This window comes from Denticeps clupeoides, chromosome 12, assembly GCF_900700375.1.
Source record: "Denticeps clupeoides chromosome 12, fDenClu1.1, whole genome shotgun sequence".
NCBI classification, from domain to species: domain Eukaryota; kingdom Metazoa; phylum Chordata; class Actinopteri; order Clupeiformes; family Denticipitidae; genus Denticeps; species Denticeps clupeoides.
Window position 1 is genome coordinate 14,930,352 of NC_041718.1, and position 12,971 is coordinate 14,943,322.

The 12,971-nt window shown below is 42.9% G+C and overlaps 1 protein-coding gene across 4 annotated transcripts in view; it reads right to left on the minus strand.

Moving 5' to 3' along the window:
• Window positions 1-5,822: 5,822 nt before the first annotated feature.
• Window positions 5,823-12,971, minus strand: part of arhgef10la (Rho guanine nucleotide exchange factor (GEF) 10-like a) — a 91,274-nt gene continuing 84,125 nt past the window's right edge. For 3 of the 4 annotated variants that reach the window (XM_028997818.1, XM_028997816.1, XM_028997817.1), the window contains 3 exons: window positions 11,845-12,016; window positions 9,056-9,178; window positions 5,823-8,645 (listed from right to left, as the gene is read on the minus strand). In XM_028997818.1, coding sequence (XP_028853651.1) covers window positions 8,095-8,645; window positions 9,056-9,178; window positions 11,845-12,016 — 846 coding nt within the window. In that variant the 3' untranslated portion in view covers window positions 5,823-8,094. Of the gene's footprint in view, window positions 8,646-8,728; window positions 8,843-9,055; window positions 9,179-11,844; window positions 12,017-12,971 lie in introns of all 4 variants that reach the window. The other variant, XR_003751390.1, reaches the window with a different exon arrangement.

Consider the following 12,971-nt stretch of genomic DNA (forward strand, 5'->3'; position numbering starts at 1 on the left):
CAATGGCAGCTGCTTTGTCCGAGTGCTTTAATGCTGGCTTCAGAGACCTCTGGCGCTTCTGTCACCACCCACTGCCAATTACAGCGGAGATTATCATGTCAAGACGGGGGCGTTTGTTGGTAGATTTTTATCTTTTCAAATGGTGTGGCTATGTCAAATTCACTTTTTTTGATTTTGAAAAGTGGTCCATGCCTTTTTCGTTTTTCCATGTGTTAGTGCCTCCTGTCAGTGTAAATGTAACCAAGCTTTCTGAGCAGCTAAAGGGAAAGAGAAGGAGAGCAGGCGCATGCAGCAGAGTTTACCTTTTGCCATTCTGTCAGTGGTGTCCACGCCAGAGGTGTGGTTGTCGTGCGGTGGGGTGGGTTGTGGACCACCGAGAATAAATGGCCTGGGAGCGGTTTACATTTGTCAGATCGAGGATGTGAGAGGGCCAATTGCTGATTCAGGGCGGCTAAGAGACATATGGTGGAATAATGGCTTTTCAGTATGGATACCCAGGGAAAAAAGGCCAAGATTGTTTTTTTCCCCCCTCCGTTTTTATAACTATGACACGGCAAGTCATATTTCGCCTCCCTTGTAAACCGCAGCCGGTCACTGTTGTCAGATTCAGCACTTATTATTTACCTCTAGCGTCCAGCGGGGACGTTCTGGCGCACCTAACCAAATTGACTGGACCTGAATGCAAACGTTCTCATTGTCTTTGAGTAACAGGCTGAGTGTTGATGTAAAAGTGACTTGATTCACTGCAAGGCGTTAAAAAAAAAAGAGCAGGGGTTTTTATCTCCTCCCTTGGGGTCTGGATAAGATAGCGCAAGTGTGTTTCAGGCAATAGATATATGAATCGAAGGTCACCCTTCACAGATCTAGAAAATAAAACATTGTGAAGGTCAGAGCAAGTGTTGTGTATAAAGCGCCCAGCTGCATCTTTCTAAAGGTGCACTGGTGGCCCCTCTGTAGTACTGTTGGAGTATTGTGGGAGTAGCTTTGGCAGGTCTCCCTGAAATCCTGCAAACTTTCTGTCATCTGTCCAGAGCCAAAGGAACACCATGCAAAGTTTAAGGCTTACAGATGCATCCTCTATGTTTCAAAAGTCATTTCTCAGCTGTCTAGGCGAGAAATAAATATTACATAGGATGATACGTATTCAGCGGCGCCATAAAGTCGGCCCATGCCACAGATCTCCTCCCCCGAGGACAGGCGGAATGATGCGGCCCGATCAAATTTTCATCCATGCCTTGCATGATAAATAGTCGGTGTTTTCCAGACCCTGTGCTTACCACCATTGAACAGCACAACATAGGGCCTTCAGAGTAATCAGCTAGTCAAAGACCTGCTAATTATCACAGGGTTCACGGAGAGCCTTTGTTCAGAAGACTTTCCATCTGCCCTCTAATGTATTAATGAGCATTTGCAGGATTCAATATCACACAGATCCTTACTAGAAATATGAGATATTTAATTGCCATTTATAAGCTTAAATTTGTACAGAATTTGCATACAGTTTCAAAAAGGTTCTTTAATGAGAATGCTGTATATTGAATTAAATTTTATTAATGGTCTCAAATTAAGTAAATTTTCAGCTCTACTATTATATAAAAATCAGTGGTTTCTGTGATTGAGAACATCAGCGAACATCGACTGGTGAAAAAAGAAGGTGTTCACACAAGATCATGTCACTATTCTATTCACCGTTTTTTATAGTTGGACAATCTATAGGGTTCGGTGCCCCTATGTTGCAGACAGTGTACCAGAAAAGAAGATTACTGAGAACACTGCTGCTGGTTGGATCTGATTCACTCGACTGCTTTCCCAGTTTGTCAAGGTCATGATGGTGAGCAACAGATGAATCCAGAAGATGGTAAGGAAGGGAGAGCTGCTCAACAGTACACTTAGCATGTTAAGCATTAAAGAAACATAGTATAAAAAGTGTTAATGAAGTGCAAATAAATGTTGCACTAAAGCAGTTATAGGGGTGCTTCCTTACCCGCTAGGCCACCCACCTGTACTGTTTGCACTTTATTTATTTTGTTTATTTAATGCATACAGTTTTTGTATGTTTTTTTAATTAGGAAAGGGGCAAGGGGCATGTCAGGATGATTCTCTGGCTTCATTCTCTGTTGGTGGGATGTAGTAGCAAGTCAATACTCATGGACAATATTTTCGTAACATTTTCTATACTTGATCCAACTGATCAAGCGATCAAATATGGGTGGTAGTAACCTAGTGGGTAACACACTCACCTATGAACCAGAAGACCCAGGTTCGAATCCCGCTTACTACCATTGTGTCCCTGAGCAAGACACTTAACCCTAAGTTGCTCCAGGGAGACTGTCCCTGTAACTACTGATTGTAAGTCGCTCTGGATAAGGGCGTCTGATAAATGCTGTAAATGTAAATGTAAATGTAAATATACTGTATTAGTATATGAACATGCCAGATATATTCATTAGAGACCAGTAAAACTCCAATACTGTGCACTTGATTTCCCGAAGATGAATATTACAGGGAGATGCTATGCAATTACTTTTTCACTTTTGGTATTTCCCCAGATTTGTGCATAAAATGCCATCGTTGCCAATGACGAGGTTTTGGGCATTAAAAATTCATTCCCCAAAGAAAATATTAGCACAGGTACAGGCAAGGTACAGAGTGCGTTTTTTTTTTTTTTTACCTTTTTTACCCAGTCGTGACGGGAAGACGATGCTGAAATGAAAGGGAATGCAAATACAGAAGGCCTTCAGAAGCTTGCAGATAAAGAAGCAGGGCCTTCAACCCACATCCCCCACCATCCTCCTCGGTTTAGCCTTGACCAGGCATGCAAATTATACCTGAGACGCTGGATGAGAGGTGCCCGCAGCCGTTCAGGAGCTAAGCTGTAGCGTGAGATAGGCAAATCTCTCCCGGGGTGGGGTTAATTGGCAGGAATAGCTATGGAAAGCTTTATTGAGCCACTTTTTTTTCGTCTTCTCTGTTTCGTTTGGTCGCTGACGAACACACACATGCCCATGTCTGCGTCTGACTGCAAAAACGCTTGCGCTGCATTCTGATTTCTCGGCCTCCGTTGTCCGCTTTGAGGCAGAGGGAGGGTGGCAGTGGTGGCTTCTTTTTGCTTGGCCGGCAACAAAATGCAATTCAGCACCGCCAAACAATTGTTAGCTGACGTTCCCTGCAAATGAAATGATCTCAGTTTGCCGTTTTTTTTTTTTTTTTTTTTTTTTTACTATCACTTCTTTCCTGAGTCAGCGGCCGCTGTTTGGCGACCTTTGCGGTTCGCATTGTGCCTCTGCTGGGGGACTGTTTTCACAGAAAACTGAAAGAAATGGGCAAATGACATGCAAATGAAAGAACATCCACATTCCAGCGTACGGCCAATCTTTTAGCTGCACACCCCACCACGCATTTCCCGCCAGCTGAATGCAAGGAGATATGCCATGATGTTCTTTTTTTTTTTTTTTTTTTCACGAGCCTTTAGCGCCGTATCAGTTTAATGGGCCTGCCCCTGAGCCATGGACACGCTTTAGCTTAGCCTAGTAATGCATCTGAGCGTGGGAGGAAACAGCTGGTGTTTTGGGCGATGATGACCTGGACTCCACGCATGGTAAATTGAAGCGCTTTGCCCCTCCCTGCGGGCCATGTCTGGCCTGGAGGCGTGAATGCGGGCGATGTCGGTATCAGACGGGGTGCAGAGGGCACCGTAGGAGGCGTGGCAACGCATTGTGGGGCTCCCAAGCACGTTACTCCTGCCTTGTTTCATTCCAGTGTTCATGCTATCCATTGCATTCATTTGCAGTGCGCATTAGCATTTTGACTTCAATATTTCTCAGCATCCATATTTATTTTATTTAAAAAACACTGAGTTAAGCCCCAAAAGCACAATTCACTGGTTTATTACTGAAATACAACAAATGCTTGACCCAAAGGCTTGTGTGGCTCAATGCGTAAAATAAATTACAGTCTCAAATTGCTGTAGTTGCAGATCAAATATTGGAAATCTGAGAGGGTGATGTGGTGAATGGATTTAGTGCCTTTGTTGAATTTAGTGTCTTTGAACTGCTTGTCATAAACCACAATACATCGTTTACATACTGTTCGGTTTAGCATCTGCCATTTTTTCTTTTACCATCATCCTCTGTGCAATCATATTATGCAGTTGGGACCTGGGTGGATAAAATATTTTTAGGGATGCTTTAACTAATTCATAATCTAATACACTGTAAATGTGACAAAAAATATCTGCTTTCAAAGCTTTAGTATTACATTTATTACAGAAGCGTATTATAAAAATGTCACTACATGCAGATTTGTATTTAGTGAGATTGATGGCTCTTTTGCAAATGGCCTGATAATAAACAACCCTCTGAAAGCTGAGATTTTGAAGAAGCATAACAGATGTCTTCTGTTTAATGCTTACACGCTATAAACGTACCCAGTGCTCTCACTGTCGAGCACCGAATCTCTAATGTAGCAACAGTAGGGGTAGCCATCCATTAACTGACAGTGTAATTGCACCCAACGCAAGCGGCGTCTCTTGCTTGTCCTTCTTTCTTTCCATCAGCCGCAGATGATCGGTGATTCCTAAGTTCAGTTTGAAAGTGATTTTTTGCTTTATACTTTATTGGGAAGAATTTGGGAAGAACTTTTCATTTTCCCAACACTGTAGATGAGCCCATTTTAATGCTGATGATGGAAATGCAGAGCTAAACATATTCTGAATTGCAGCCAATTGAGTGTTCTCTTCTGGTGTTTCTCTCAGGTTCCTGCTGAGTCCTGGTGGTAGAAAGAAAAACAGAGGGGTGGCACAGTCTGCCTATTGGGGCTGGCAAGCACTGATGCCACAGAGAGCCCCCGCTGAGCGCCAGGAATTGGAGAGGCAGCTGGTGTCCCATGTAGAGGTGGGTTTGGGTGGGAGAAGTTGAGGAAACAGTGCCAAGACACACCAGGGCACCGCTTCTACACCGGTTCCAGCAGGCCTCACTGCCAAAGACCCTGAAAGGCCTCCGATTTGCACAAACCAAAGCAGACGTCTTGTGGCAGTGACAAATCAATCAAGAATAAAGAGCCTTCCTGAGCAATTCATGGTAGTCAGCTCCAGGATGCCCCTGCTATCTATAATCCATATCATGTAGTCTACAAGACACTTATAAGTTCAGTCATGCCATGTGCCTTTTAGAGGTCTATTCGAGAAACATAAGCAAATCTCACGTGATACTATGGTGCTGCCATGATTAAGATCCATATTTTCATGCTCCCCTGAGTTGGCCGTGTTCCTCCAACTTTCCACACTAGTCGAATACACAAAGTTTTCTGTGGGTGTGTGAGTGCCCTCTGGAGGGCTGGCCCCACCCTGGATGAGTCCCCGCCCTGTGCCCAGCATCCCGAAATAGGCTCTGGCAGCCGTGAACCTGAGTAGGACTGAGTGGTTCTGGAAAGTGAGTGAGGGAGTGAGTGCCATTATAACATTAAGATGAACATGTGTGGTGGACACTAAATAAAAGTATAGGAGGAGGTATTCACTTAGTTCAGATGACTGGTGCAGGGATAATGCCTGCTTTTTCCTATTTCCTATTTAGGAGTTTACTATGTTCCTAAACCCATCAACTCAATCTCTTTCTACACTTATGTAATCTAATGTGTAAAAAATGTAATGTTTTAGTCCAAACACTTTTATCTGCACTATACATCCAAACTGAGAAATATACAATTCATCCAGGAATACTTCACAGTACTATGTATGTGACTGTACTTTTTATATAACTATATAACTAATATACTTTGAACACTCATAAACCATTCATTCATAATTACAAACTATTACCTAGCAAAACAGTCAGCAGAGATGTTTTATTTTAGTGACAGTGACAGTAAATTGACAGGCATGTCATGTAAATCACAGACCTTAGCAAAGTCCTACAGTGCCTCATCAACACTTGACATATGAAAAAGAATCCATAATATCTGTCACTGCCTTCACCACAGCTCAGGCTAGATATTTATATGACTAAATCATTATATATTAATTGATATTGAAACACTCAAGTGACATTAATTAACTACATGGGTACAGTATTCAATTAACATTTAAACAATTAAACATTAAAACAATTACAAACAATTTTAAGACAGCAGTGGTTTGCAACATTGTGGCTTTTGTTTTTTCAAAATAACAATCTGAAAGCCTGTAAAAAATACAAAAATAAGTTGTAAACAATGCATGTTTACCTTATTGTGCTGTTCTATTCCAATGTTAACTTTTATCTTTTTGTAATTTTATTTAAAGACATCTTTACATGACATCAGTGTGTCTTATCACTGTTTTTCAGTCACGTGTCAGGACCTAGTCACAACACATTAAAGACTACAGCATGTTATTAGCAATAACACAGCATCTGTAACATTATGACCATACTGATCAGCCAAAACAGACCCTGAAATAGACCTCTGGATGTATACTGTGCTATGTGGCTCCAATCTGTTAGTGCCAGATCCTTGAAATCTATTATGTTTCTCAATGGATTCATTTACAGTCTAATATAACCCACCTACTGCCTAGTGCCATTTTAAGGAGATAACCATGCTTTATGCTTGGGCCTGTCATAATGGTCATAATTTTATGGTTGATTAATGCTTATGTATTTATGCTCGTAAATAAGCTACAAATGAATATAGCCCAGTGATGGACTGGCATCCTGCTCTGGCTTTGAACCTGGGGGACTGGTGACTAGATGTAGGTCAAAATGGCAGAATACAGCAAATGAATGTTTTTAAAGACTAATGAAATTAATAAATTGACACTAGCAAACAGCCATTAATAGCAATTAAACTCTGAAGCATAGTAAGCACAAGAAAAAAGAGGCATCTGTGATGACTGCACTTTGATGCATTGGGTGTTGCTTCAAAATTTAAAATGTCATTTTGAACTGCAGAATGCACAAATGTATAATGTTTCTGCCATTTTGTAGGTGTGTGTGTGGGGGGGTCTTGTACAAACTATTTAAATGAAGACATGGATGCAGAAATGCATGAGACGTGGCCAACCGGGAATGAAATGCAGCTGATGGGGGGAGGAACACAAGCCGCACTGACGGAGAAAACACTCCAGAGTTAAATGAGTCCTCGACAAGCTCTGTTGATGATCAAAACTGCTGTCTCATCTTCAGCATTTTCTCGGCTAATGGCCCTCGTCTCTATTCATAATACAGTTGCTAATGAGGGTGAAGTAGCCTTTTTATTTATTTAATTTTATTCATTTTGGTTCATTCACTGTGGCTCCTTTAAATCAAACTGGTGCTCCAGTTGTGCAAATTGTTAGCCTTGGCAATGCCTTTGTTTTAGCAAGTTTATAAGCCAGGCCACTTTTTAAGATGTGCTATAGTGGGTGGGTTTTTTTGTAGTTGCAGTTGCATAAAAACTATGTGCAAAAAAAAAGTTCTGATGCTTTATTGCAGGGAGAAGACAGTTCTTTCAGCAGTACTCTGGCGTGTGAACTTCAAACAATAGTATTTATTGAAGAATCAATGAATGACTTAGCTGAGACGTGGTGGCACTCTTTGCTGTTTGAACAGCGTGACTACGGATTTGACACTTGATTTGAAAACCTTCAGGGCATTACGTGCTAAGCCGTGCATCTCGTTCGTTAGTATAAGGTCAAAAGGCGATCTCGGGATTTACAGAGCTATATAAAATAACAAAAGGAACATCTGGTATTTATCTGTATCTTGAAGAAAAGGACAGGCTGTAGTTCTTTTTCAATCCTGAAGAAGCCTCGGACCATACCCTGGCGAGCAAGCCCCATGCTTAATGTTTAGCGAGTTTGAAAATAGTGCCCTCAGAGAACAGGTTAAGGTCAAGGAGCCCTTTGAGGTCGTTGTCTTGGTCATTTTAGTGATGAGCTGGCTATGGCGAGAAGTGGCAAGTTTCAGCTCCTGCATACAGGATTCTAAAACACGGGCAAAAAAGGTCACAGCATATCTTTCACGAAATAAAAAATTATACAGCCAGCTGGTGTTGCTGCCATCGCAAGTGTCCATTTCTCTTTTGTGTTTTGTTCACAGACTTTATGATGGATAGTGTCATCGGCCACAAAGGCAGCAGTGATCACACAGTGAGTGGCAGCTGCCACACCATCAGGGTGCAGTCTGACGAATCTCCCCCTGTAACTGTCACCCCTGCCCCCTCACGCAGTCGGTGGAAGCCCCTCCCCCCGGAGATGACTGCTGCTGAGGTAACCCTGTCCCGCCGCGGGCCGTCCCGCTCACACGGCCGTCCCCGCACCCACATGTCAGGGTCGTCGCTGAGCTCATATATGGAGCCGTCCTCCACGCTGTGTTCGAGGGACTCCAAAGAGGAGTCTGATGCTTCGTCACCACGTCCTGTCAGCGGTCGCCCCGGTAACCCCGTCGTGGACTTCAGCCGGTACTGTAGCAGCACTCCTCGTCCCTTCCCTTTTGTCTCTATGTGGGATAACCCACCAGACTGTTGCAAGGACTCCTGGGAGGAGGAGTCACTGCGGTCCTCTCCGCCACAGGCTGAGTCTGGACCATCACCCATTGACTCCCTCTTCAGCAGATCAGGTGACAGCATGCTGGACGTGGCCACCAGGCAGTTCACTGGGCCACAGTGGGCATTGAGAGAAATCATGCCCTTACCTGCAAACCCAGAATAAATCAAATTATGCATGCCAAAAAATTCCTTATTAATCCTTATTCAGCATAATTAATTAACAAATTACCAAGCATGTAGATTAAATTTGTGACTGTGAATCCTGCATTGTGATTGGCTGAGAGCTAACATGTGAGTTCTGTCATTTCACCCCATCAACAACTGTGCAAATCTCTTTACATTCCTTGGGAAGAGAAAGATAAATATGGCATAATTTACGCATAACAAGACAATTGTTGCAGCAATAACAACAGCTGGAACAATTAAACTATCATTTAATTGGAATAATATGTTCTGCTTATTACAATTATGTTTATTGCTTAACAGCGGAATAAATCGAATAAATGAAAAATGCATTCTGAACTGAATGCATTAGATACCAAGGATAATTCATTACCTGTTATTTTTGGAATGCCCTCTAGTTTGGGCACCGGCAGTGTGATGATGATGCCCTGGGCAGTGCCCACCCAGAGAAGCCCCTGGCAGATGAGCAGACTGGTGACCCGCATGCTCTTCTGGCCTGCAGACAGGTGAAAGCGGGGCGTCACACGCAGCGATCGCAAGCGAACCCATACATCTCCTCACCGGAGCTCCAGCCGCAGCTACGTGTGCACACTCCATCTTCCGACTGGAAGCGGCACACGGTCAGAGCTCTCAGTCATTCATCCCGTATCCCCAAGGCTGAGGTGGGGGAGAATAAATTGTGTTTTTTCTCACTGCTGTTCTTTTCTTTTCCGTTTTTTTTTTTTTTTTTTATAGATCAAAATCCAGTCGGAGGTATCTGACGATTCTTCTGTGATCCCCTGGAAGCTTTTCTTGCTGCAGTGATCAGCTTCATTTAACAAAGCAATTATGGTGTGTTTATTGTTCTGCACCGCTTTCAGGCTCTTCTGTGCATTGCGAATAAAGAGGTAAGTAAATGTCTTTAGAGGCCGTTAAAGAAAACAGAGGCTTTTCATTAAAAGACGTGCGTTGTGGAGCTGCAGAGGAGAGTTGGACAAGAGTGTTATTCATTTCACACTCCTTGATCACAAATCCCTGATACCTCAGACCCAGACTTCTCTCTGTTTTAACTTATCAACTGTATCGCAACAGACAGCAAACAAAAAATGACACATTCAGGCTCGATTTTACACGAATGATCAGATGTTCTGCGTTCTATTTATGGATTTATTCTTCTATTTTGTCCACACAAAAATCACGGCCTGTTTTGAATAAAGGTTAAAGTGATTTATTTCTAACAAAAAAAATTGGTGTCACAGTTGGAGGTGGCACTTTTACAGATTAAACTGTTGGCATGAAAACTCTGCACTTCCCCAAAATGTCTCCAATTTACTTTGCATCAATGAACTAAAAAAAAACAGCCCATTTTACTTCTAAAAGCATCCGTCAAAAGCAATGAGATGGAAAACCTATGGCTGACAAAGAACAAAACTGCTGTAACACTGCGCATCTGACAATTTACAGAACAAGCGCAGTCATTATTAACAGACAGTTTCTGTCTCCAAAGACAAACGGCTCTCTGTGATTTTTGCCCAGACGTTCTGAAACATTCTCTTTCTTGTGGAGGGGGGGGTTAGGGCACTTTTAAAAACTTCTTAGCTGTTTACCATGCCTCAGAGTTCCCGTCGAAGGGAGCTACATTAAAAGCCCGTGGACTTTGAGACGATAATTCATTCATCTCCCATCATAGAATTGGGAACAACCCTATGGGAATGGGCCGCCATTGATCTCTAATGACTCCATCAGCCTTTTGGTGGAGGATGTCTCAGCGCCCTAAGCATGAGGAGAGGGTAAAAAAAATAGCGGTGGGAGCTCATTTTCAGTCCGGCCCTCAGAGGTCCACGAGCCCTTCGCCATCTCAAGGCTCGGTGCAACACCTTCCATGGCACACACTGCATATTTCAACACAGCCGGCCCAGCAAAGTAAGACAACAGCCTCAAGGCTGCAGGACTTTATGGGTGCCGAGGCTACAGACTTGGCCTTTTTCTCGCTCTTTCAGTTGTCTGCAGCGGAGACAGAAGGGTCTTTGATCCGACAAAGAAAAACAAAGTTGCACCAGTCAGACGATCCGAGCAAAACATGTTTCTTTTTGTTCTCCGTTCTCACCACCTTCCTAATGAGACCTCATCTTTCTTTCTGTTCTTGCTCCGGACCGAGCATGATGCCCATTCTTTGTGACAGGCCAAAACTCGTGCTCCCAGACGAAATTTGCGAATGCGTCTTGATCAGAGCAGAGGGGGCTGTTATTGAGCCTGAGTTATTCTGCTCAGTCGAACTTGCATATTCTCCAGGCATCTGGGTGGCTTGGGACAACGAGTGACACTAAGCGAGAGCGACGTCATTTGTCAAGCGTGCTGCGACCGCTTGCTAACCGCGTTTGATCTAGTGTTCGCTCGTCCTATGCATGTTTACTGGAGCAACTTCACCAAAAGCAGCCAGAAGATGCTTGGCTTTCACTGATGAATATTTCATTGGCTGGGGGAACAAGGAACTGCATTTATAGGTGTGTTGTCGGCATTTTAATGCCACCGTGAGGCTAAAGAGCTTGAAGAAAGGAGAGAGGGGAACATTTGAGCTGCGAAAAAAAGAATAAATAAGGAGGGAAGGAAACAGAGTGAGGGACATAGAAAAAAAGGGGCAAGACTGGCACATTACCAATGTGCCAGGGATGCTGGAGTCAAGTCAAGAGTGTTTCCATAGCAACCCTCGGAATGAAAAGCTTTGTCTTTGGCACTCTGCCGCTCCTCCATGACTTTCTCTTTTTATTAATTCTTCCTTCTAACCCATTATGGCTCTTTGGGGTCTTAAGATATCTACTTATTCAGGTCTGTCCCCAGAGCAGAAGGTTAGAGGAGCAGCTCTACAAGAACAAAACAGTGTTCCACAGAGTAGTGAACAGTTTTTTCTTAATTGGTGCCTCATCCAGACTCTTGGACAATAAGGCCTGGGGTAGAATATCTATTGCTGTGTCCTGTATGTTTTGCACTGACCTCACTAATGGAGCAGGTCAGGCCCATACATTTCATTTAGAGCACCAATAGGGCATGTGAGATGTTTTAAAAAAAGAAAGCTCTTCATATGGTAATGCCAACACAGGATCATTCCATTCTGGAGGTGATTATTTTTCAGTGTGGGCAAATGGCCCCTGGGGAGAGGGGTCAGATGAACTTGGTTGAACTTACTTGGGTGGTGGAATCCAGAGCGAGTGGATATGTTCATCTCCTGCAGATGCTCCAGGGTTTCGGTGTGGAAGAGGCGAATGGAGGATCCCTCTGAGAAGGCCATCCACACCCCGCCACCAGCCCTCACCATGTGGGCCACACTAACCATAGGGTCCGGATGGACTTCAAATCTCTGAGGAGTAAAAAAAAAAAAAAAACATGTAAACTAGTGAAGAATAAAAAATTTTAATCAGGAGGAAACATATATAAATTAAAAAGTGCTTGCATACACAGAACCTACAGATGTGATGAGCAAGAAAAAATGCCTGAGCTTTCCCCTTTTACACCATTTTATATTTCAGAACATAATAGCCCTACCGTCAGGCCTGAAACTCCTAATGAAAACACAGCGGTGACATTTCCGAGCGCTACTGTAGTGTCAACGTATTTTACATGCACATATTTATTATAGTGCATTTCATGAATGCATTACAGTCTTCATTCGAAACCACAAGGACACTGCACCGTTTTAACTTGAAATTTAATGAATAATAAAGAAAATAATAATAAAAAGTGTTTTTTGTCATAAAACATCCAAATCTGATCAAAGCACCTCAATGAGAAGGTAATGCAAGAGCAAGAACAGGTCATGATATTCAGATCATTATACGGTAGTGTGGGAGACAAAGAAAATTGTCAGCAGAAATGTTGTGTTTGAAGTCCTACTTAACCTTGAAACTTGCACAGACAAAATTTACACATCAGTTGATGTCCCATAGTTTTTAGGAACCAATTTGCATATGGGAATACGTTTAAATAATACTAATGGGGGGGAAATTATGATGAATCTTGACTTTGTTGTCCCCCACTCCCCCCACCTACCTTTATTCATTCGTAAAAATTTTGCAGCTGGTGTGTGGGTGCTCTGATAGCAGCTTTCTCCATCCATAGCCTTAGATTAGTAATACGAATGTAATTACGCCATTAAAAAGAGCTGTAAATCTATGCCATTAACCTTGCTTCCATTATCGCTTTTCATTCAAGCAATCTGTTCTGTAGCAGAGCTCTGCTAATGGGTTAAAAAGTAGGGCTGAATTGGGCCCAGGACCGGCAGGAATCAAAATCAACAAGCAGATGTAATTAGGACA